At 40.1% G+C, this 24,799-nt stretch overlaps 1 protein-coding gene across 3 annotated transcripts in view; it reads right to left on the reverse strand.

The window, feature by feature from the left end:
- Positions 1–7,359: 7,359 nt before the first annotated feature.
- The window catches only part of CNOT10 (CCR4-NOT transcription complex subunit 10), a 57,453-nt gene continuing 40,013 nt past the window's right edge, over positions 7,360–24,799 (reverse strand). For all 3 annotated transcript variants that reach the window (XM_087892530.1, XM_060685825.2, XM_060685826.2), the window contains 4 exons: positions 15,228–15,263; positions 14,528–14,655; positions 13,854–13,929; positions 7,360–7,641 (listed from right to left, as the gene is read on the reverse strand). In XM_087892530.1, the coding sequence (XP_087748656.1) occupies positions 7,487–7,641; positions 13,854–13,929; positions 14,528–14,655; positions 15,228–15,263 (395 nt within the window). In that variant the 3' untranslated portion in view covers positions 7,360–7,486. The remainder of the gene's footprint in view (positions 7,642–13,853; positions 13,930–14,527; positions 14,656–15,227; positions 15,264–24,799) is intronic.

A 24,799-nucleotide genomic window follows, 5' to 3' on the forward strand; every position in this document is an offset into this window, starting at 1 on the left:
AATGAGGATTTCCTCTTAGGCTAGTGTTTTTTCTCATAACCTTTCTTCCAGTTCTTTTTTTTTTTTAGTCACTTCCCTTATGTATTGTCTGTGTGTGTCTATATATGTGTAACAAATATGTGGCAATAGCCATTACAATGAGTCAGATGTTTAGGCATGATATGATATTTCTGTTTTGAAGTTTTATGTTGAAGAAATTAGCTTTTTGTAATGTAGCATTATCAAGACGTGTGATTTTTCAGGTATATATATATCACAGTAAGTTCAAATTTGGAATTCCAGGGTGCATATCAGAAATTAACAGTAAGGAAAGAAAGTAGATAATAGTATGTAATCTGAGTGGATGGTTTCTGGCCTTTTTCAGCACCCCTCCCCCCTATTAAATGGAATATCTACATGGGAAATTCATCCTGACAGGATAACCATGTAGCTCCCTCTTTGGGATAAAGATTGTGGAAAGTGAACCACCCTAAATCCTACCTCATTTGCTCCAGCGCCAAAGAATGCCATGTAAAATGGGGGTGCATTTCTAAAACCAAAACTAGTAAATACCTTGAATTCAATCAGCCACATTTAGCACTGAAAATACTGAGAATATTTATACTTCTCCAAGAAGCTCTGTAACTCAAGTTTTATACCAAATCATAGGAATGTAATTCCTTCCCTGCTTTGTCATTAACCCCTATATATCGCTATTGATATTTGAGCCAATATGTGCTGAGTTACTATGGTGCTTAGTCTCTATGCTAAGGCTTGTCCTTGGAGTCATGTCTGTCAGGTAGTCTAATGTCTTTTATTTACGATCCTGCTTGGAGATCCAAAATACTGATAGAGCAATCAGCAATCCCAGAGTTTTCAAATAGATTACTTCTTTTTTTAGAATTGAGTAATCAAGGGGATAATATGAACATTTCATGTAGTGACTGAAATACTCTTTAATGAAAAATAATGCTTGCTATCCAACCATAATTAATTACTGTCAGATCTATCCTTGAATGTTTTGACCAGAAGATGTTATGACTGCACTTTTTGCATTTTCCAAGGCATTACTTTCTAGATGTGATGAAATTGAATTCATTCTTTAACTGGATGGCTACATTGATAAAAGGGATAGTTAACTACTATATCCTTCTCCCAGAGATTCAGGGCATTCACAAACTTACAATTTTACAATCCTTCACTGAACATCTTAGCATTTCTAATGTTTTATGCTATATAAATCAGTTGGGCAGACCCAATGGTCTCCTTTAGTCACCACCAATATCTCTGAGTACATGGATTCAAATTAGGCTTGGGGTAGAGTTGATAAAATATAAGCTACTTTCAATATTTTATATTGCCGCAACTGATATAAAGCTAAGTTGCAAAGGAGATTCACTGCTAAGGGATAAAAGACTAGGTTATCTGGTTAAGAAGGATTGCCTTCTTAACCATGGGCAAACCAATATACTGGTAGTATATGATGGAGGTGGTATTAATACTTTAAGATAACATACCATGATGCTTGAAAATATGTTCTTCTCTTGGACACCAAATATTCTATTTCAAAGGGAGGGGGGTTCTATTGCCCCTGCCTTTAATAAATAATAAAGGCAGGATATAAAATATATAAGTCATGTCCCATATAAGTCATATTATGCTTGTCAGAAACTGTTACTGGAGTTGAGCATTGTCACTGTTCAATGGAAATTGAAGTTTATCTTGATGCCAAACTTAATATAAGACCAGTGCATAACCTATGAAGACATTTCAGATTTTAGTTTGTACTTGAAACTCTAACGTTAGTTTCTCCAAAATGGCTACCAAAGATAACTGGTTAAAAGCTTTATTGTTGACAGAATTCTTGATCATCTTCTAATGGAAGCTGTTATTTCCATTGATTCCAACTTCGTTTTCTGCTAGGCTTACCATAAACTAAGCTATTTCTAGAAGTTTTTGTCCAGTAACTTCTGTGCCATCCATTCTTAACCTCATAAACTGTAGTTAGTATGATTACTGTAGTTCTATTTTTGAAAGACATACATATGCACACTTACATGCCTACATTAAGGGGCTATACAAGATTGCAAAGAAAGGAACCCTATCGGGGAAGAAGGTATATGTTCTATATTTGTTCATCCACAAATACTTTGTTCCATGCTATTGCAGATGTATATATCTGCTATTTTGGCACAAAGTAAACAATTTAAAAAAGTAAAAAATTTAAAAAGTCTTCATACTATCTTCCTCCTTGTGTATTATTACGTTTTTAATTTTTATATGCTGCTGTTTCGCTGCCAGATTTACATCTGTCCAGTTATTGCAATAGGTAATGGAAAGCACATGTAATCTCACTTTAAGGTTTTATGGAAACTTCTCACAGGAGTATTTATAATACAATGAATTAAATAGTATAATAGAAAATATTGTCAATGTAAAATGTCCTCTAGGGGTCTGGTTTTATTTGGAATGGACTTACTGGGCTCCTGAGCACAAACTGATTACAGATTAACACTAGGTGAGCAAAGGTTTGAAAACAGCTTGTAAATGTGTTTATTCTTCGGCTCTTGGCTACTAAACTAATATCTCATTTACAAAATATTTGTTATTTATAAAGTTTAACCTACTTTTAGGGACTGGTTGTGCTATAAATATTTGAATTTGGCTAATCAATAAGCTGTTAGGTTATTTAATTTTCTAATTAATTCTTTTTCTTGAAAACCCAAAAGGAAGTCAAGAAGTGCTGTTAAATAGCAGGTACTTCAACAGTAAATTGAACAGTGTACTCTTAAATAAACTTTAATGGCATTTGATAATTCTATAAATGATACTCTGCCTAAGATTAATCAGAACTGATACTAAAGGAGGTACTTCTTTACGGTGTCGAGCTGGATTTTGAATTCAGTTCAAAATTAATTTATTGAAGAAAAACTTCTGTTTCATTTTACCCACATGTCTGATTTCTTCTGAAGATTATGAGATTCTTATATTTTATTCTGGTTCAAAATAAGTTCCAAAGCATTTATGTAGTGTTTTTTTTCTTTTTTAAATGGTCATATCCAGATGGTGCCAAAAGGTAATGGTTGGTTTTTTTAAAGAAAATTTAGACACCACCCTACCTTCAGACAGTTTTAAGCTGCATAAAAAGTAAATATTGGTACCTAAGACAACATGTTTATAGCCCTTAAGTCTTTGGGAAATCAGCAAACCCAATTTGCTGTGGTATAGGATGCTTGAATAAGTATGTTTTAAATTCCTACCTCACTGTTAATTTTATAAACCCAGTATCTACCTCAAAGTTAGCCTTCAGACAATAGAGGAGAAATTGGATATTCAGCACGGCAAGAAAACCACCTGAAAGCCAGGTAGGCTTTTTTTAGTTCCTGCTCCAAAGAGCAATAACATCCTGGCTGTTTTCTTTTAATATTAGGCCATCTGAACTAAAAATGGACACCTAAGGCAAATCTATTAATCATCTTTCTCTATGACCTTATGTCTAGGGAACAACCCTACCTCTATTTCAATACTTAGCCTAGTTGGTTGGCATAACGAATTACTGTATTTTTTGGTGTATAAGATACACTTCCCCCCCGAAAAGTGGGTGAAAATGTCTGTCTTATAGCGCGAATGTTGCCGAAGCCCCACCCCCCTGCCAGCCCCCACCCTTCAGCCTCTGTCTCCCAGCAGTTTGCCTCCTTGCAGCAAACAGCTTAATCAGCTTCAGCACAGCCTGATTAGCACGAGCAGCTGATTGGCAATTGGATCTGCCTCCCAGAATACCACCAATCAGCTATTCCAGGCTGCGGGGATCACCACTGCCCATCGCCTCTGCCACCTATTGCTACCTCCATGTGTCCTATTTTTTATTTCTGCGGGCCCCATTTTCGGCCCATTCCAGGCGTCGGGAAATGGGGCCAAAAATGGGGCGCATGGAGGCCAAAAATGGGGCATGCAGAGGTGGCAATAGGTGGCGGCAGCTATGGGTGGTGGCGATCCCCACAGCCTGTAACAGCTGATAGGTGATATTCTAGGAGGTCGATCCAACTGCCAGTCAGCTGCTCCTGCTAAATCAGGCTGTGCTGAAGCTGACCAGGCTGTTTGCTGCAAGGAGGCAAATTGCTGGGAGGCAGAGGCAGATTTTTTTTTCTTGTTTTCCTCCTGAAAAGCTAGGGGCGTCTTATAGTATGGAGCATGTTATAGTCCGAAAAATACGGTAACTCTACAGAATCATTGTAGGTTATAGGCCTTCTCTCTGACAAAAAGAAATACATTGTATTTATAGCAAGATAGAAAAGCCATCTTTTGGAGATCTGAAAATGCCTGGCTAATTGTCCAAAGCAGTTGAGTCTGTGAAAGGAAATAATATTCTCCTATATTAACATACAGTGAAAGGAGATTTAGAATTCTTACACTTATTTTTTGTTTTACAAATTTTCATATAGCAGCTTATTTAGGCAGAGAAAAAGGATTGTAACTCAAATCAGCTTAAATTGGATTATTTCATCCATTGTTTCCCACATGCTGCAAAAATACAATGAAAGCACACTGTGGACACCTTGTAGATTATCACCATTTCTTCAATCTTGCTTATAAACGGAGTTGGAGAAATGGGCACAGAAAACTTTTTAGAATTAGTTGAGTTTGAATGGAAGATGTCTTTTGGGGATTCCTTTAAGCCATTTTACAGCATGACAAACATTAGGTCAATTTCCCCCTCCCCCCACACCACCACCACCATCCTCAAGTAATGATTCTATAGGAAAAAGGTTTTTTAAAAATGTTTATGTATCTGCATGGTCTTAGACCGCTTCAATGATTGTATCAACTTACAAACTCAGGTTGATTTTTTTTTTTTTTTTTTTTTTTTGGTGGGAAGCTCCTTTCTTCAGAGCTTTGGTCACTGAATGTTTAGTGTACGTAATAGGGTGTGGTATTTTTTAAGTCACCAAACCTGTAAGTTCTTTTTGTAGCATTATAGATTTCTTAAGTCCATGTAGCTTCTTTCCCATGGGAGATCTTGTTTGTAGCCTCCCTTCATATATACCGTATATATATATTTTTAAATAGGTTATGTAATGTGTGTTCACTCATACAAACTGATGGCTTTTCTACTTTGTATGTGATATTCCTTGTACTGTGCCTCACCTATTACATATTTGTTTATATAGTGCTAATCCTCCCCCTTTTTTTAAAGTAGCAGTAGTATGACATGCCTTTTTTTTTCCTTGAAAAATTTTCTTGAAAAAAGCATTTCCAGTATTGTTCCGTGCCTAAACCCTGTGGTTGGTCCAAGACCAAAAAAATTTAAAAATCAGCATAGAAACTCTGCAAACCAAATCCTCCATTGATTAGTCTTAACATAAATCCATTTTCTCCCATTTTTTAAAAAATGGGAATTACTTAAGATTCTGCCTATCTTTGGAAAATACACTATTTTTAAAAGCAAGTTGAATTTTTAGTGGCTCACATACTGCCACACACACATCGGATTTATTAGAAGAAAACAGATTCTTAGAGCTCCTTCTATGTATTATTGTTGGATTGGCCAAGGTTATTTTCTCAATTGAAAGCTGTTGATTTTTAAAATTTGGTCATTCAAACTATTCCTGTTGGATTGCAGTGTGATATGAGAAAGGTGAGGCACAAGCTTTATTTGAACAAGCTAAAATGTTAGAACTTGTGGTTTTTTTCAAATGGAGGCTTCTGAATGTATCTTTGTGGTCCATGGAGAAGGCTGAAGGATGTAGCAAGGAGACGATGTATCAGCTACTAGCAGCCTTAAAACAAAGTCATGGTCTCCATGGACTTTAAAAATGTTTCTATGCAGTTTATTTTATTTTTGTTTAATTAAATAAATGTGATTTTCACTTGAAATGTGGTTTGTCTTTTTTTCCCCCTCCAAAAATAGTTGCCCATATCTTTTCACATCTGTGTGGAGATCGGCAACACCTGTTTCTTTCCCTATTAATACTTTTATTCATATATTACACTGCTTGATATAACTTAACAAATTACAGCCCTTTTTTAATTTAAAGCATTTGTACCTCTACTGTGAAGCTGCAATTACATGACATAATGACAAAGTGACAAATGTTTGCTTCTTATAGTCAAAGAAGTATGTGCTTAAGTACCATCAGTAACATATTTAAAAGTTTTGACAACAGTCAAAAATTGTATGTAACTAGACTGAATTTCAACAGATCAGTAGGGGCTTGCATAAAATAGTAAATTTTCTGTTTTAGTTCTAGAATAAATCATCACATTCTGTAAGTTTTGCCAAACCATTTCGGATTAGCTGTGGCTCTGGGTTTTGGGTGAAGGAGAACCTGCCACTTTATGGACTGGTAGGGTAAGGCTAATATATGTTTTTCTCCTACAACCCTTGTCCCTAGTTGTCTTAGCATTCTGTAGCTGTTGCTGTCTGTTTTTTCCTCATTCTTGATCTAAGCAATTAACAAGGCTCACTGTGTTGGGCAATATTTTTAGTATACTCAAAAAGTTGTTTCCATGTACCAGCAGAGCATTTAGCTTTCCTACGATTCTGAGATGATTCAAGAATGCTATTTCTGCTGATTTTTACTTGGTAACATGGCAGAAGATTCAATTCTGACAAGGATAGATCCAATACAATGAAAAATTTATTATTATTACTAATACTATTATTGTTTTTGTTGTTATTGCAAAATCCTAAGTTATTTTTAATAGTACCAAACTTTGGCTTAAAAGTTATTTTTACATGTCAGTCACCAAGAGTCAAAACCTAATTTTCAGGAAGTTACTGCCATATAAGTATCCTAGATTTATGACTGTTCAATAAAGTGGTGCAAAGTTATGGTGGATAAACAACAAACAACGGTGCAAAGTTGGAAAAGGTGATCCATTCTTACTCGTAACTGTTGCAGAAATCTGCACAATCATATGATCACAATTCAGGTGCTTTGACAACTGGCTCACACATAAGTTGCAACATTTTTCAGTCACATTATTGCTATTTGTGATCTTCCTAGCTGGCTTGACAAGTAATGTCAATTGGGGAAGCCAGATTTACACATGATACACTTAATGACCACAGTAAAGATGGTTATAAAATTGGGTTTGGTCATGTGATGACTCAATGACTGCACTATTTAGTAACCAAAAATCCAATTTCAATTGTGGTTGTAAATTGAGGGCTACCTTTACTGTAATATAACTATACTTGCTTCAGTTGTGCAATGGCTCCCTCAAACTAACAATTCTTTCACAGAAAAATCCAAGCAATTTTCTTGGGGGCAATGCAAAAATGCCATACCATTTTGAATGGATAAAAGAGATTCACAAGAAAAGTACTAATAAACATAATAAGTAACGATTTGAACAAAATAAAATGAGTCTTAAGTCTTTCTATAGATTTTATTTTATAATAAAAAAAACTTTAATGTATGATATATGCAGTTAAAACAATTTTTCAAAATTACAAAACAAATTTTAAGTGCTCCCTCAAAAGGGCCATTTTATTCATAGAGGTTCACTTCCTCTGAATAGTGGTGAATGTTGGCATCTGAATAGTTTGAACCAAGTGAGGAGGTTGGAATACAGGTTTCTTTCGTATTTCAGAGAGCATTTTCACTGAAGGGAGAAGCTGGTTTCTTTTGATGATTTGCAATGCCAGCTGAGTATTGCCTAAAACAATTTCAAAATTTATTAAGATCTGATATGTGACAAGTCTATGAAACATCAGGCATGCTTCACAAAATTCAACTGCCAGTAAATTTTTGAAATTGCAGATGGAAACATTTTTTCCTCTATGGACACACCTATTTTATCTAAAAGAACCATTGCCTCAAAATATGAATAATACCCTGTTTCCCCCAAAATAAGACATCCCCTGATAATAAGCCCAATCGGGCTTTTGAGTGCATGGCAATAAGGCCAAGCGCTTATTTCAAAAAAATATAAGACAGTGTCTTATTTTCGGGGAAACACAGTATGTCACTATTATCTCTTCAATTTGTAGAGATACAAATAGACTTCACAGGGTTATTGTGGGGAAAATAGGAGAAAGGTGTGTGGGATATATGTTCATGCTTTTGAGTTATTTATGAAAATAATGAAGTGGAATATAAATAAATGAATAAATAAACATGGATAAAAATACACTTCCTAGTCTTCAGTTTATAAATTTACTTTAGAATCTATATGTGCCTGATTACTAACTCACTAATCTCCTAGACAAGAAGTTACAGGCCTACATATGCAAATTATTGTTATTTGCATATGTAGGCCTGTATTTAATTCTAAGATTAAATAGAAGATCCTCCAGACTAAAAGTTAGAGACTTAAACTTTTATTATTACAAAATGACTTCAAATTGAAGTCAAGAGGAATCAAGTTTCAAAATCAATTTAAGATTCTTTATCTACTGTATAAGGACTACTAAAGAATTTTTAAAGAACTATTTATCTCTCTGGTATCAAACAAAAAAATTGCAATAACAGGATCTATTGTTAAATGAACTTAAAGCAAATAAATCACAAATATAATCCAATTGTGAATTTAGTATAAAAGATTAAAACAAGTCATAATTAACTAGCTCTAATGGAACGAAATGAGTACCTTAATATATGAATCCTACTCAAATTTTATCAAATCTAAATATTTTGAAAAAAGCACCTAATCAAGCAAATGTCAGGGTTCCAAAGAACACCCCCAATGATTTGTTGATTTGCCAACTATGAAATGAACAAGACCAAAGAATTATTACTTCTATTTGGTACTGAATTAGAAACGAAACTAGACAAGGATATCATAGAGCAATTTTTAAAATATAATTCAAGATTATATAGTAAACAGAGATTTGATCCAGAAAGATTAAGGAATACTTGAATATATTAAAATTTATATATCAACAAAAATGTAATTCTTAACCCGTAACCAATCATAAAACTATGAAAGCAATCGGAAAACAAATTAAAAAAATCTCCCGGATTTGATGACATTTCCACAATATACTATAAGTGTTTCCAAGAAATATTGATTAGATCACTATCCTAGGTAATTAATGAAGTCAAGAACTCCCTATGTTATGGAAAGAAGCTTTCATTTCTCTGATCTACAAAGAAAGAAAATGACAGCTATTCAGAATCATATAGACGTACTTCATTAATGAATACAGACCACAATACTTGCAAAAAGAGGATTTTTTAAAAAACAAATTAATACTTTCTGGTCAGATTGGATTTGTCCCAAAGAAATAGATGACAGGCAATGTCAACTATATCTTGAATGTTATTGATAAAATGAGAGGGCAACTATAATCTTTCTTGATGCAGTGTAAGCTTTTGATAATCTGGAAATGTCTTTCATGCTTAACAATTCTGAGGAAGATGAATTATGGTTCCAAATTATTTAAATGGACACAGTTTTAATAAAGAACAAGAAGTCAACGTTCATTGTAAATGCTTTTCATCACAAAACTATATCATAACAGCGAAATATGAACCAGAAACTGACTAAGACTAAATTAAACGGGTGCTGAATTTAGATTCAAGAATTGTATGCAAGAATTGTATGAATTCAAGAATGCAATAAAGGAATTTTGATTAAGAGAAATACTGTAAAATACACAGTGAATATTAGATCTATTAAAATTACAGCTGATATATTATTCCAGTAGGGGACCTCAGAGGATGAGATAGTGTCATCGATGCAAGGGCATGAATATGGGTGAACTCTGAGAGAAAATGGAGGGCAGAGAACTCTGTCATGCTATGGTCCATGGAGTTGTGAAGAGTCTGACATGATTTAATGACTGAACAACAACAAATATGTATATATATATATATATATATATATAAATGAAACTGGCTGACACACACTTTTGGTACCATTGGTTTCTGTGAGATCCAAGTACAAGTACCATATAATAATTTTTATTTCTTTTAGTGAGACTTATCCTCAGGTAAGAAAATATAACTACAATGGAGGATCCAACCTTATGGGACCAAAACATCTTTTGATTTAAACCAGAAGCAGTCATTATCAATTGAATCCTCTATTTTTTGAAGAAGAAAAAAATAGTTTGTATAGATACGATGCCTACTATTTAATAATTTGGATAAAAACTCAATGAACTTCTAGAAATCAATAGATAGCATAGGATTATACTATAAGGTACTTGTACTTGGAACACACAGAAACCAATGGGATGAAAATAGTGGTGAAATCCAATTTTTTTTACTACCGGTTCTGTGGGCGTGGCTTGGTGGGTGTGGTTTGGTTTGGTGGGTGTGGCAGGGGAAGGATACTGCAAAATCCCCATTCCCTACCCACTCCTGGGGGAAGGATATTGCAAAACCTCCATTCCCACCCCACTCTGGGGCCAGCCAGAGGTGGCATTTGTCGGTTCTCTGAACTACTCAAAATTTCCATTACCGGTTCTCCAGAACCTGTCAGAACCTGCTGGATTTCACCCCTGGATGAAAAGTATGTGTCCCAGCCAGCTTGTCTTTAAGGTAGCTTCAAAAGGATTCACAGGGTAACTGAGAAGTAATGCTGAAAGAGTTGCCATATGAATAATTATTATTATTTGGTCATTTTATTACTTGGTTGGTTTCATGGGGGGGGGGGGGGGAGAGAGAATAGACCCGTGATGGCGAACCTATGGCACGTGGAGCCATATTGGTGGGCACGCGAGCTCAGCTCCGGCATGCATGTGCGTGCTGGGCAGCTGATTATCAGGCCTTTTGGGCCCACTGGAAGTCAGGAAAAAAGCTGTTTCCAGCCTCCGGAGGGCCTCTGGGGGAGTGGGGAAGGCCATTTTTGCCCTCCTCAGCCTCCTAGAAAGTCTCTGGAGCCTGGGGAGAACGAAAAACGGGCCTACCCTTGCCATCACATGCCAAAAGTGGGGCGAGCGTGGGGGGGGGTCGCACACACATGTGCGGGGGATGGGGCGCATAGAATTATAGGTGTGGGCAAAAAGGTTAGCCATCACTGGAATAGACAAACAGACTGATACATTGTTGTCAGTCACTAAGTTGTGTCTGATTCTTTGTGATCCCATATACCAGCGATGGTGAACCTTTTTGGTAACGGGTGCCCAAAGTGGAACATGTGTGCATGTGCGCATGCCGGAGCGCCGGAAACCGAAAGACCAGCTGGCTGGCATGCACATACCTGTTTTTTGGCTGTTTTTAGGCCATTTTTTCTGGCCGTTTTCAGGCTGTTTTTCGGACCATTTTCCTACCGTTTTTCAGGCCGTTTTTCAGAAACCAGAAGAGCAGTTGGCAATGGTGCTTGTGCCCACAGAGAGGGCTCTGCGTGCCACCTCTGGCACGCGTGCCATAGGTTCGCCATCACGGCCATATACTATAGCATGCAAGGTTCCCCTGTCCTCCACTGTCTCCCAGAGTTTGCCGAAATTCATGTTAATTGAGTTGATGACACTATCTAAACATCCTTTCCTGCGCCTTTGACATACAGTCATGCCAGCCATACAACCACTGAATCATTTTTGGACAATGCTGTCTCTTTGGCTGTGAATCGGAGATAAGTAAGATAAGAGCCTTGGTAGTACAGTGGTCTAAGGCACCCTGTTATTAAGCTGGTTATTAAGACCAACTGCCTGCAATTACTGCAGGTTTGAATCTCGCCAAGGCTCAAGGTTGACTCAGCCTTCCATCCTTTCTAAGGTAGGTAAATTGAGGACCCAATTATGGGGGCAATAAGCTGACTTTGTATAAATATACAAAAGGATGAAGGCTATTGCTGAGCACATTGTAAGCTGCCCTGAGTCTCCGGAGAAGGGCGGCATATAAATCAAATTAAAAAAAAAGTATCACCCTCAGAATCAGACCCAACTGGGAATGGAAACCTTTACCTTTATTTATTATTAAAATGACAACTCATTTTATAAAAATTGTTGAAAATGCAATGATCTCATTCTCATTTTTTCGTATTTGGTGGCAATATTATAAAGTTCAACAATTTTGGGAAATGATTTGAAATAGAAACAAATTTGAAAAATAATTTCTTTCCAACCTCTTTTTATATTAAATATGGCTACATGTGATGTTCTCACCAAGTATACTGAACTAGGTCTATATGAAATTAACTGCAATCTCCTATTGGAGGATACTTAGAATTCCTTCTGCAGAAAAATAGCTAATGAATCTCTTTGTAAGACTCGATGTCCAAAATAATTTCATTATTTCAAAATCTGATATAGAATTTATTCCAATTTGAAAACCATATTTAGACATATTTCCATAGACATAAAATTAGAGATTCCTTGATACAAACATGGACCCAGATCAGACAAAAACACTACAAGAAAATCCCAAATTGGCTCTCAACGATGGAGGCCCTGACTCACCCAAATAGGTGGGAGAGGGAGAAAATGGCCAGATATAAAGATATTCTAGACGAAGGAGGAGGCTTAAACCAAATGATACCTTACGAGAGCAAGGAATAACCTTAGATTGGTGGACCTACTCACAAGTAAAATCCAGATATCAGAGGGACAAAGAACAATATGGTATAGAACCGGGACCAAATGGATTGGACAAAGTTCTGATGGGAACAAATAAAAAGATTCTGGCAAAATTATACAATTATCTGCTAAGCGATGAGAAGTTTGAAGATGTTACAAAGAATCAAATAATTGCATGGGAGAAAAATATAGAGTGCAATATAAATTTCGGGGAATGGGAGGAGGCATGGAATAGAAATCTTAAATTGACTAGAGCGGTGGCATATAAGGAAAATCATTACAAAATGCTTCATAGGTGGTACCTAGCCCTGGCCAGACTAGCGAAGATATATCCCAATATACATCCCAATTGTTGGAAATGCGGCCATGGCCAAGGCACCTTCTTTCACATGTGGTGGACATGCCCGGAAGCGAAAGGATATTGGAGTAAGATCAGGAGATGGTTACACGAAATAATTGGGGAAGATATTGAACTAACACCAGAGATTTTCCTCCTGGGAATAATAAAGAAGCCATATAGAAAGGAAATGACACATTTAATGATCCATATAATTACAGCCGCTAGATTGGCATATGCACAGTTTTGGAAAAAGAAAATTCAACCACCAGAAGAGCTTACAATTAAGAAAATACTCGAGTGCGCAGAGATGACTAAATTAACTTATGAATTAAATGATGAAAAGTCAGTATACTATATGGTGTGGGAAAGGTGGTACAAGTGGTTGCATGATAAAATGGAAGAAAGATCAAAGGTGTGTTAAATATTGGTTAAAAGTGAGTCAAAATATCAACTAGTATTATTTATGTAAATAGTTAAAACACTGCATATCCGATACAAATTGAAAAATGTTTATTATATTTATGTGTTCTATGTTATTGTTTGAAAGATTGTTTTGTTTGTTTGTTTGTTTGTTTTTCTCATTTTTTTTCCTTTTTGTTCTGTAAAAAATCTCAATAAAGTCTATTAAAAAAAAAAGAAAGAAAACCATATTTAGATTACAATACTATTTACAAGTTTGTAGAAATCAAAAATTTGGTTTTCTCTTGACACCAAGTCTTTAATTACCTGGATAGAAATTACTATAATTCTTAATCTCCTTTTATGATATATACTGTGTTGACTGTGCTGGTTGCTACTCATATATTATTGGATATATTGGATTTTATTAATGACTTGTAGTTTATTCAAGTCTAGTTTATCTAGTTTAGTTTATCTAAACCCAAATAATGAAACCCTGAAAATCCTAACCTAATTGCATAACACCTGTAAACTCCCTATTTAGCTATTCTGTGTTTTATTTTTATTTTATTATGTTCCTTTTTTGCGTGTCTTTCTTCTTTCCCCTTTCCTTTATGTCTTAAAAATGCTATATAAAAATATAATTAAAAAAGAGCAAATGTTTACCGTTCTGAAGCTCAAGATATACAGCCAGTAAGATAGCTTCTGGTGGAATCTCTTTTGGATGAATCAGTGAGGCAGCCTTGTATCAATACCAAAAAGGAAATAAGAGATAAATTAATATATTTTTAACAAAAGAATACAGTATGCCTCTGATGCAACAAAAACTATTTTATATCAGATTTCACACACACCCAAACAAGTTGTTAAAGCAAGATAGATAATCAATATGATTATATCACTTGCATTAATCTACATCATTGGTGCTTATATAAATTGACACAAAGATACAGTTGAACATCTCTTCTTTCTAAATCATCTTTTAAATTAAGTAACTTTAAGAAAATGTTTAAACAGACAATTTCTAAGCTGTAATGAGATTTTCCTAAACACATAATATATTCAACAGGAAACGTTCAAGTTTCCTAACTTAAAAATTATAACAGTATTTCTTTGGTTTGGTCTCTGAGACTTGTACAGAGGAGAACACATATTTGCAGAAATCTGCAGAGAATGCTTAACTTCCATGGTTGAGGAGAGAGTCCTGCCTTCCAACTTGTTAGGATCAAATATTGCTCCAGTGAAAACAGCAAAGGTGATTCTATATCTTGATTTAATTTTGCAGTTGGCCATATTTTAACAGTTTTTCCCAAAATTAGGTAAGAAATCCTTTTTTTAACCTGATGTAGACATTTCCGCGCTTTGTCATACTCGCTTCTTAAGCAGTAGGCACTTCCAAGATTGAACAACATCATGGTTCGTGCAGATGTAACAGAACTGGGATAACATTGGGGTACTTGTTTGCCAGCTAGATTAAAATTAATAAAGAATACCATTGTTAAATTACAGTTGGTCAAAAATGTATATTATTTATTTATTAATCACATTTATATGACCTTTCATCTCATACAAAATAACTCTATGTGAGAAAGGGGAATAAATCTAGACTATTCAACAGTCAGAAATAGAAGAGTAATCTAGCAGAAAATATTAGCTTCTCAAAAAATGCAGATAGCTTTTTAAACTGCAGCTAAGCTGATAAGTAGATTCACTCAGTGAATGTTAGCAATATGAAGAAGAAACATATCTCAGCATTTGGATCATCTGTATGGGCTATAAATGCCCAAATATTTTTATGTTTTGTATTTGTAGAAACAGTTTTAATTCCATTTTAGTATTTAAAAGTATAGTATTTAAAAGATGGAATGTCTAAATCTGAAGTGATTATTAGTAAATGCTGACAGTTTTATGAAACCCACTGATAAAATGATAAAATGCTGTGATCTGTAATCACTCTAAGTAAACTGGATACAAAGGTAATTTTTCAATTACTTCACACTATGCAATAAATGGGAAGTTTACAGAAGTGCACAAGCTTACATGATTCCATGGCTTCATTTTCTCCTTTATCAGACCCTAAAGAGAAACCAAACCAGAAGGTAAAAGCATTAAAAGAATAATGTTGACAAATATGTAATCTGGGTTGAGGGGCTAACTATTAATTTGAAGAAAAAAATGAAACTAAAGCAACCAAAGTAATCACGTGTAGAATGCATAATATTTAAGACATGATATGCATATCCTAATCCAGTAATATTGTGTGTGTGTGTTAGTGTGTATGCATTTAATCAAGCACAAACAACCAAGTTCAAACTATCCTACTTCAGACACATTATGCAAAGACCCAGCTCTCTGGAAAAAGATGTAATGCTAGAAAGAGTGGAAGGAAAGAGGATGACCAGTAGCAAGATGGAAAGATTCAATTACTGTCAGGATGGATAAAAATTGATTTTTAAAAAAAATCAAAAAAATCAGATTTTTAAAAAATTTAAATTGGATTTTTTTAATATAAAACTTATTTTAATAAAATGCTTTTGGAGTAAAAATCTATCTAAAGATAGTTTTCTATTTAAGATACATTAATAATTTAGTTTATTCAGCATGAAATGGAGCTTAGTTATGTAGCATGAGACTGTATATTCTGCAATATTTACATTTTTGGTAAACTCATTCAATGAATTCAAGCTCTGCAAGATAAAATAACATGCACTGCATTGATGCATTCACACAATTTCACAGTAACCATGAGATAAATCATAAAACAAAATTCAGGAATATTCCTTTATCCCATTGTTTTGCAAATCTATGTACACTACAAACTATCATTGTTTGAAGAGAAGTGCATCTGTACTACCAGATTCTGTGTGAGGAGGAAGGGCAAGCAGTAAAAATGTAAGTGAAACCTTCTAAGCAGCTTATAAATATAATATTAAAGAGCACCTGTCATTTCAGATCCATCATGGCAGTGCCTGTTAATGGGCATCCACTCATCTGCTGTCTGCCATGTCCCTCACCTTGTGTCACTGCCGCATCACCAGCCATCCCATTAAAGTAAATGGGACTGTTGATGAGTGAACAGTGGGTCAGAGGAGGAGTCACTGAGGGACAGAGATGACAGTTGCTCTTTAAAAATTATTATTTAAATCAAGTTATCAATAAGCTGACTTTGTATAAATATACAAAAGGATGAAGGCTATAGCTTAGCACATTGTAAGCCGCCCTGAGTCTCCGGAGAAGGGCGGCATATAAATCAAATTAAAAAAAAAAAAAAAAAAGTTGATTTAAATCAAGCCTTTTTACTAGTGATTTAAATCATGATTTAAATCAAGTTGATTTAAATCAAATCCACCCTGGTTACTATGGCTATGGGGATGCCATTGGAAGAGCTGAAGGGCCAGTTTAAGGATAGATCATCATGGAGGATATACATCTATGTGATCACTAGTGGTTGATAACAACACAGTTTAACAGCTGCTGCCCTCTCTTCTTCCCAGTTGAGCCTTTGATTCTTCTACCTTTCCAGAGCCATGATTGGTGGAATGAGATGATGGATATATCTAGCTAGCCATAATTTCAATATGAAGGGTATGAAGCAGCTTTAAAAATAAAGTTTGATTTAAAGTGAGACAGCAGTAATAATTTAACAGATGTGCACTATTATCAGGACTAGGATATACCCAGTTTTACTTGTGATAATTAATTTAAATTAACTAAATAAGCATGTAGACTTTATCAAGAGGTTAGAAGGGAGATGAATCATAAGGAAGGTGAACTGAAAAACTGAAAAGAGGGAAACTCTTCCAGTATTTTCTCTATTATTATAGCACAGTATGGGTGGCAAACTAGAAGGTTCAGTTTTGGGATATTGCTCTGATTCTGTGGAATACTCTTTGCTTACAAATAAGATTATCATTTTCCAATTAGACATTAGAAGGAGGCAAAGATGAAATGGTTATGGTTGTTTCTGGATTGATGTCAGTGTTAAGTACTGTAGATTTAATATTAATACTTGTAAATTAATTGATTTACCATGGATGTATTAAGTGAATTTGTATTGTGAATCTTTTAATTATCAGTTCTAAACAGCAGTGTGTCCTTCAGCATGGAAATAGGATAAATATATGACTATTAAAATGAGATGCAGAGTAGGGACTGCCCAAAGCATTTAACCAGACATTCATTAATGAAGCTCCAGCTGCAGCATATTTCCCTTCTAGTAAAACTTATTTGTTAGAAGCAGTCCTTTCTCTGCTGCAGTATAAATACACTGTGTGCACAAATATTAGGCAAGTGAGTATTTTGATCATATCATCATTTTTATGCATATTTCCCACCACCAAGATGTATAAACCTGAATGTTTAGTGAATATAAATATATCAGGTGATGTGTTTTTGTGTAATGAGGGAGGGTGTGGCCTAAAGAGATCAATACCCTCAATATCAACAGATCAATATCAAGGTGTGCATAATTATTAGGCAGCTTCTTTTCCACAGGCAAAATGGGCCAAATAAGAGATTAATTGATTCTGAAAAGTCAAAAATTGTAAAAGGTCTTTCAGAGGGATGCAGCACTCTTGAAATTACTAAGATATTGGAGCGTGATCACAGAACTATCAAACATTTTGTTGCAAATAGTCAACAGGGTTGCAAGAAACGTGTTGAGGAAAAAAAGTTGTACATTAACCGCCAAAGATTTGAGAAGAATCAAACGTGAAGCTACTAGGAATCCATTATCCCCCAGAATTGCAACCTACTGGGAGTGCCCAGAATTTCAAGGTGTTCAGTGCTCAGAGACATGGCCAAGATAAGGAAGGCTGAAACCCAACCGCCACTAAACAAGACGCATAAGTTGAAACAGTAAGACTGGGCAAGAAATAGATTTTCAAAGGTTTTATGGATTGATGAGATGAGAGTGACTCTTGACAGATGGATGAGCCCGTGACTGGATCAGTAATGGGCACAGAGCTCCACTCCAGATGCCAGTAAGGTGGAGGTGGGGTACTGGTATGGGTTGGTAATTATTAAAGATGAGCTAGATGGACCTTTTTGGGTTGAAGATGGATTCAAAATCAACTCCCAAACCTATTGCCGGTTTTTTAGAAGACCCTTTCTCTGGCGCGCTGCTTGGAAGAATCCAAGAGCGTGGGTAATATCCCTCAGCTTGCCTGACACTGAGTGCATATAACTTTAAATAGATTGTTGACTCCGCCCCCGGGACCTGGCTGAGGCTCAGTTCATTTCACTAAGTGCAGCCTGAACAAGTGCTTTTTGGAATCTCTCCCTTCGCTTACGAACTTTATCAACCTTCCTCATAACTTACCTACAACATCAATTCTACGCCTTTTCTCCTTCAGTACTGTGAGTTTGTCATCGTTGTCTCACTGATAGCGGGGCGGTGACGGCCTTGAGCCTTCAGGTCTCCTGCCGCCACTCTTTGAATATTTACTCGCCGCAGAGCTCTGCCCTACCATCAGCATCTCTGCGTGCCTGCTTGATTGCGCTGCCGGCGGGCTTGTTCTCTTCCCCCAGCTTGCCACTTCTCCTGCCGCCGCCATCTGTTTCACCGGGACGTCGGGCGGCTTCAGAGTCCCTGCCCGGTTGCTCCGTGGCAAACTCTGCTTCTCCTTGTGTCACCTGAGGCATTTGGAGCATTTGTGATTGCTCGCGCACAGAGGCTCGTTATTTGCGAAGAGTGGCAGCGCTTCAGCGATCTGCCCGACGGCTACATCTTACAGTCAGTTGCAGCGCTAGGATAGAGCCTTCAGCGCTACAGTTTCGGGACTGTTTTTCTGAGGCCATTTTTTCCCACGTGGCCATTTTGTCTCCGCCGCCATTGTCTATTAGCGGCTTTGGAACCGAGCTCCTTAGAGCAGTCTGTGATGGTCCTAACTTCGAGCCTCCCACGCATGTGTGAGCCGTCTGGCTCTTGTGCCTTCGCACCTGCCTTGTGAATCTCCCTAAGTAGTTCTTATTCAGCAGCCTCATTGTTACCTTTTTTTCTGGTGCTCATTCGCAGCCGTTCTTGGACTGAGTCAGCTGTCAGGGGAATTTCATTCAGGGGCTGTATCACTTCCTAGCCTGTCTTAGGCTTGCCCCACCCCCTCTATCAAAAAAAAGAGTAAATAATAATAATAATATGGGAGATTCAGATCTTTCGTCCGACCTGGAACAGGTCCATAGTCCACCCAAGGCCAAATTTTCTGACCGCTCCTCTAGGAAGGAGCCAAAGAAGACATCTAAATGATACTCACGCTCTTCTAAGTCGACCACATCCAAGGCCTATAAGTCATCTTCTGCGGAGGATAAGGCCACTAAGCGAGGACATGATGCCCTGGAGCGTCAATTCGACCAGGCGCAGTGCAAGGCTCAAGCACCTACGCCACAGGTCAGCCTCCCTGCGGTGCAGCCCGCATCTCCACCTTGGCCGAGCTCATTACCTCCCCCGGCCAATCCTCAAGGGCCTCCGACTGGCGTCGAACTGGTACCCCAGATGATCGTCCCGTGTCAGCAGGTCGATGTGTCCGTTCTGCCTTCAACTTCAGCGGCCGTTTCCCTGCCTCAACCTCCTCCACCTCGCCAGAGGCAACCTTTACCCCTACAGCGGCAGGCCTCCGTCCTCCGGAAGGGCCTCAGCCTACCTATTACGATATTCAGGCTATGATTACAGCTACCCTTTCCAGAATGATGACGGCGGGTTTTCTCCAAGGCATTCCGCCTCAAGGTTTCCACCACCAGGGGACCTCCCAACTCTGCCAGCATGAGGCATCCAGACCGGTCGTCCACCGTTCTGAGGTCGAACCCAGTGACTATTCCTTACGTGAGTCGGTTCACAGCGACGACTCTCAATTTGAATATGACGAGGCCGAGGATATGGAGTTCTCGGAGGACGAGTTCCCTGAAAAGCCGGCATTTACAGGCCTGTTCTGGCCCTCACTTTTCAAAGCCTTACTCCACAAGGCCATTGCTACAACTCAGTTGGCCTCCTCTAAGGCCCTATTTGAACAGGAAGGTGCTTCTAACCCTCATGATGCACTTTTTGCTGTACCACAGCCAGACCAGGAGTTCATCCCCTGCCCGCAGCTTTTCTCTGAAGTCGTCCAGCAGCCCTGGGTCCAGCCAGGAGCGCTTGCAGCACCTAATGGCATCGGTAAGAAGCTATTCTGCCCAGTCTTCAGGATTTGCTGGCGCTGCCATCAGTAGATGCTCCCATTGCCGTGTTAACGTCCTCCGCGGTCCTGTCCAACGACATTGCAGACGGGTTGCACTCAGAGGATAGAAGGGCTGAACTAGTATTCCGTAAGGCCCACCAGACAGCAGCCTGGGCCATCCGTGCCGCCACGTCTGCGTCCTTTTTCAACCGGGCTTCGCTGATTTGGCTTCACCAGTTCAGGAGCGGCTCCCACCTGACAATCGGCGCCTCCACCAGGACGTTAACAAATTGGTGGCGGCCACAGAATATTCCACCGATGCAGCCCTTGCAGCGGCCAAATTCGCCTCACGCTCACTGGCCTCCACCGTCACTTCTCGCCGCCTCTTGTGGTTCCGACATTGGCGGGCTGATGTAAAGTCCAAATGGAAACTTGCCTCTGCCCCATATAAAGGATCGCAACTATTCGGGGAAGCACTGGATCCTATTCTCATAGAGGATAAGGACAAAAGGAAGATCATACCTTCCTCTTACCGCAGAGCAGATCGTCGCTACCTCCCGTACAATCAACGCCCATCCTTTCGGGCCGATCCTGGATCCAGTAGTTCTTCCACTTACCGACCCTCATCTTTCTCCTATGACCGCATGCCCGACCGGGCAGCCTTTCGGGACCGCGCCAGACACCAGCAACCCACCAAGCGTCCCTTTCATGGTGCAGGTTCCAGATCCTTCAGGGGAGGGAAATGACTGCGCCAAGCCCTATCCTATAGGCGGCCGTCTCGCTTACTTCTTCCACCAGTGGTCCCTCACGACAACAGACGAATGGGTACTCCAAACTATCCGTCTAGGCCTAACCCTGGAATTCTCCTCCTGCCCTCCCAATCGATTCATCCGATGCCAGGTCTCCAACAATCCTGAGAAGAGACGCCTAATGTCCATGGAAATACAACATCTTCTGGACATTCGCGCTATAGAGCCGGTTCCCACAGAACATTGTGGAACCGGTTTCTACTCAATATTTTTCCTAGTTCCAAAGAGCCCCGGGGGCTGGAGAGGGATATTGGACTTAAAAGAGCTGAACAAATTGATCGCTTACCACCAATTCAAAATGCAGTCCCTTCATTCGAGCTTGGCCTGCATCAGACAATCCGACATGATGACTTCCATCGATCTCAAGGCGGCCTACCTCCACATACCGGTCAGATCGTCCCATCAGCGTTTCCTACGGTTCTCTTATGCCAATCAGGACTTCCAGTACAGGGCTATGCCGTTCAGCCTCTCGTCCGCCTCCCGGACCTTTACGAAATGTCCTTGCAGTAGTAGCCACTTCTCTCCGTCTCATTCCCATCAGATTACTCTGCTACTTGGATGATATCCTTGTCCTGTCCGTCTCCTACCAGAGAGCCCTCGAGGACCTGAAGGTGGTCCGGGACACCTTGCAACGGCACGGTTTTCCTTTGAACCTGGAAAAGAGCCACCTGCAGCCCACCACTCGTATCCTTCACCTCGGAGCCATCATCGACTCAGCTTCGGGTCACGTCTTCCTGGCCCCGGATCACCGTCTGAGCATTGCCACGTCGATTGCACAGATTCACTCTTCCCGTACAGTTCCCATCCCGCAACTGTCCCAGCTGCTCGGAAAACTCATCTCGTGTATCAACATCGTTCCAGGGGCTCGCCTCCATTCGCATCCCCTTCAATGGTACCTCCTGCCGTACCAGAAATCTCTGGGGAGCAACTCCAAGTCACGGGTCTGGATTCCTTGTTCAATCAAACGGTCCCTCCGTTGGTGGACCTCCCCCGCAATGTTGGGGTGCATGTTTCAGGAGCCGCACAGAATTACTGTGACAACGGACGCGAGTCTGCTGGGGTAGGGCACTCATCTTTCCACCAAGGTGGCCCAAGGCCGTTGGTCGCAGACGGACCTGCAACACAATATAAATTGGCTAGAGCTGAGGGCAATCCATCTGGCCCTACACCATTTTCAGCCCAAGATTGAGGGCCAACATGTGCTAGTCTTAACGGACAACACCACGGCCAAAGCACATGTGAATCGGGAGGGCGGCACCCACTCCAAACCACTGCTGGACAAGGCAATCTCTCTCCTCTCTTGGGCGGAGCACGTAATTTCCATTTCGGCTCAGCACATTTCTGGGACAGACAACACCCAGGCGGACTGGCTGAGCCGCTCCCAGATCGATCATGCAGAGTGGCGCTTGGACCCGGCCCTCTTTCAGGAGCTGTCAACCAGGTTCGGCCTTCCCCTCCTGGACTTGTTTGCGAGCCCCTGCAACACACAGCTTCCTCGGTTTTTCTCCAGGTTTCCCAGTCCGAGGTTGAGGGGACGGACGCTCTCCGATGCCCATGCCCCCCCGGCCTGTTGTACGCCTTCCCTCCCCTTCCGCTCATCCCGAGGGTGGTGTGCAAAATCCTGTCAGAGGGTGCGGAGGTTCTCCTAGTCGCCCCGCACTGGCCACGTCAGCCATGGTATGCGGATCTGCTGGACCTGTTGATCTCACGTCCCTGGAGGATCCCCCAGGACAGGGTCTCTCTAAACCAGGGGGCCATCCTATACCCGGAGCCGGGGTGGCTCCAACTGGCCGTCTGGCATTTGAGGGAGCCCTCCTGAGGAGGGACAACCTGTCAGGGCGGGTTATTGCCACCATGCAAGCCTCCCGCCGAGCTTCTATCACCCGAATTTACGAGGCTACCTGGCAAGCCTTTTGACACTGGTGCCACACGAACAACATCGACCCGGCCGGAGCCTCCGTGCCTGTCCTTTTCAAATTTCTTCAGGACGGTTTGGACAATGGCCTTGCACCAAATACTCTGCGCCGACAGGTGGCTGCCTTGAACTCGGTTTTGGTGGTTGCAACGGACCGCCCACTGTCACTGGATCCGAGAATCTGGACTTTCCTGCGAGGGGCCACAAATCTTCGCCCTCCGGTAGTCCACCGATATCCCACTTGGGATTTGGCGCTGGTTCTCCAGGCGCTGATGTCTCCACCCTTCGAACCTCTGTCGTCTATTTCTCTTCGTTTTCTGACCCTGAAAGTCGCATTCCTCGTGGCGATTACTTCGGCCAGGAGGGTCTCCGAACTTGCGGCTCTGTCAGTCCGTCCCGACCTCTACATCTTTCACCCGAACAGAGTTGTGCTCCGGATGGATCCTGCCTTCTTGCCTAAAATTAATTTGCTCTACCATCGAGCTCAGGAGCTGATCCTGCCGGATTTTTGTCTGCAACCCCGCCATCGCAGAGAAGCCCAGTGGCATACCCTCGACGTCCGGCGTGCACTCCGATATTACATCAAGCGGACTTCACTGTTTCGAAAGTCGGAAGCGTTCTTTGTCTCTTTCTTGCCCACATCGATGGGACGCAAAGTCTCCTCGTCTACAATTGATCGCTGGCTCAAAGCATGTATCGCCATGACTTACACCCTTCGCAACACGGCTCCACCTGGACGCATCCTGCCGCATTCAACGAGGAGCGTCTCGATGTCGGCTGCGTGGGCCACTCAGGCATCCATCCTGGTCATCTGTCGGGCAGCGACCTGGACATCTCTTACACCCTTTGTATGCCATTATAAGGTTGACTCCTTCGCTTCGGCTGAGGCGTCCTTTGGACGGCGTGTACTGCAATCTGTCATCTCGGCTCCAGCCACCTGGGAGCATTCAGCCTTCCCTCCCGTCTGATCCTTACTTGGGTACATCCCACGCTCTTGGATTCTTCCAAGCAGCGCACCAGAGAATGGACGTTGCTTACCTGAACGTCCTTTCTGGGCGCGCTGCTGAAGAATCCAACCCTCCCTGTCCGGCTTCTGCTCCTTGTTTCCAGGTGGCCCTGGGTTTCCGTTTGTGACCTTCTTCGTGAAAGAAACTGAGCCTCAGCCAGGTCCCGGGGGCGGAGTCAACAATCTATTTAAAGTTATATGCACTCAGTGTCAGGCAAGCTGAGGGATATTACCCACTCTCTTGGATTCTTCAGCAGCACGCCCAGAAAGGATGTTCAGATAAGCAACGTCCATTCTTCAAGCAATGATACAGGAAAAAGTCTGCATCTTTCAAAAAGATCATGATTTTATGCCAGACAATGCTCCATTGCATGCATCGAAGTAAAAGCCTTAAAGATGAAAGAATAATAACATGGCCCCCTTCCTCACCTGACCTAAACCCTACTGAGAACTTGTGGGCCCTTCTTAAACAGGAGATTTACAGTGAAGGAAAACAGTACACCTCTTTGAACAGTATCTAGGAGGCTGTGGTTGTTGCTGTACAAAAAGTTGATTGTCAACAGATCAAGAAACTGACAGACTTCATGAATGGAAGACTTATGACTGTTACTGAAAAGAAGGGTGGCTATATTGGTCACTGATTTTTTTTAAAATATCAGAAATGCTTATTGGTAGATTTTGAGGTGTTTGTTTATTATTCTCATTTTAACAGATGCAAATAAACGAGTGAGATG

This window comes from Pantherophis guttatus, chromosome 4, assembly GCF_059756535.1.
Source record: "Pantherophis guttatus breed Tessera chromosome 4, ASM5975653v1, whole genome shotgun sequence".
Lineage (NCBI taxonomy): Eukaryota > Metazoa > Chordata > Lepidosauria > Squamata > Colubridae > Pantherophis > Pantherophis guttatus.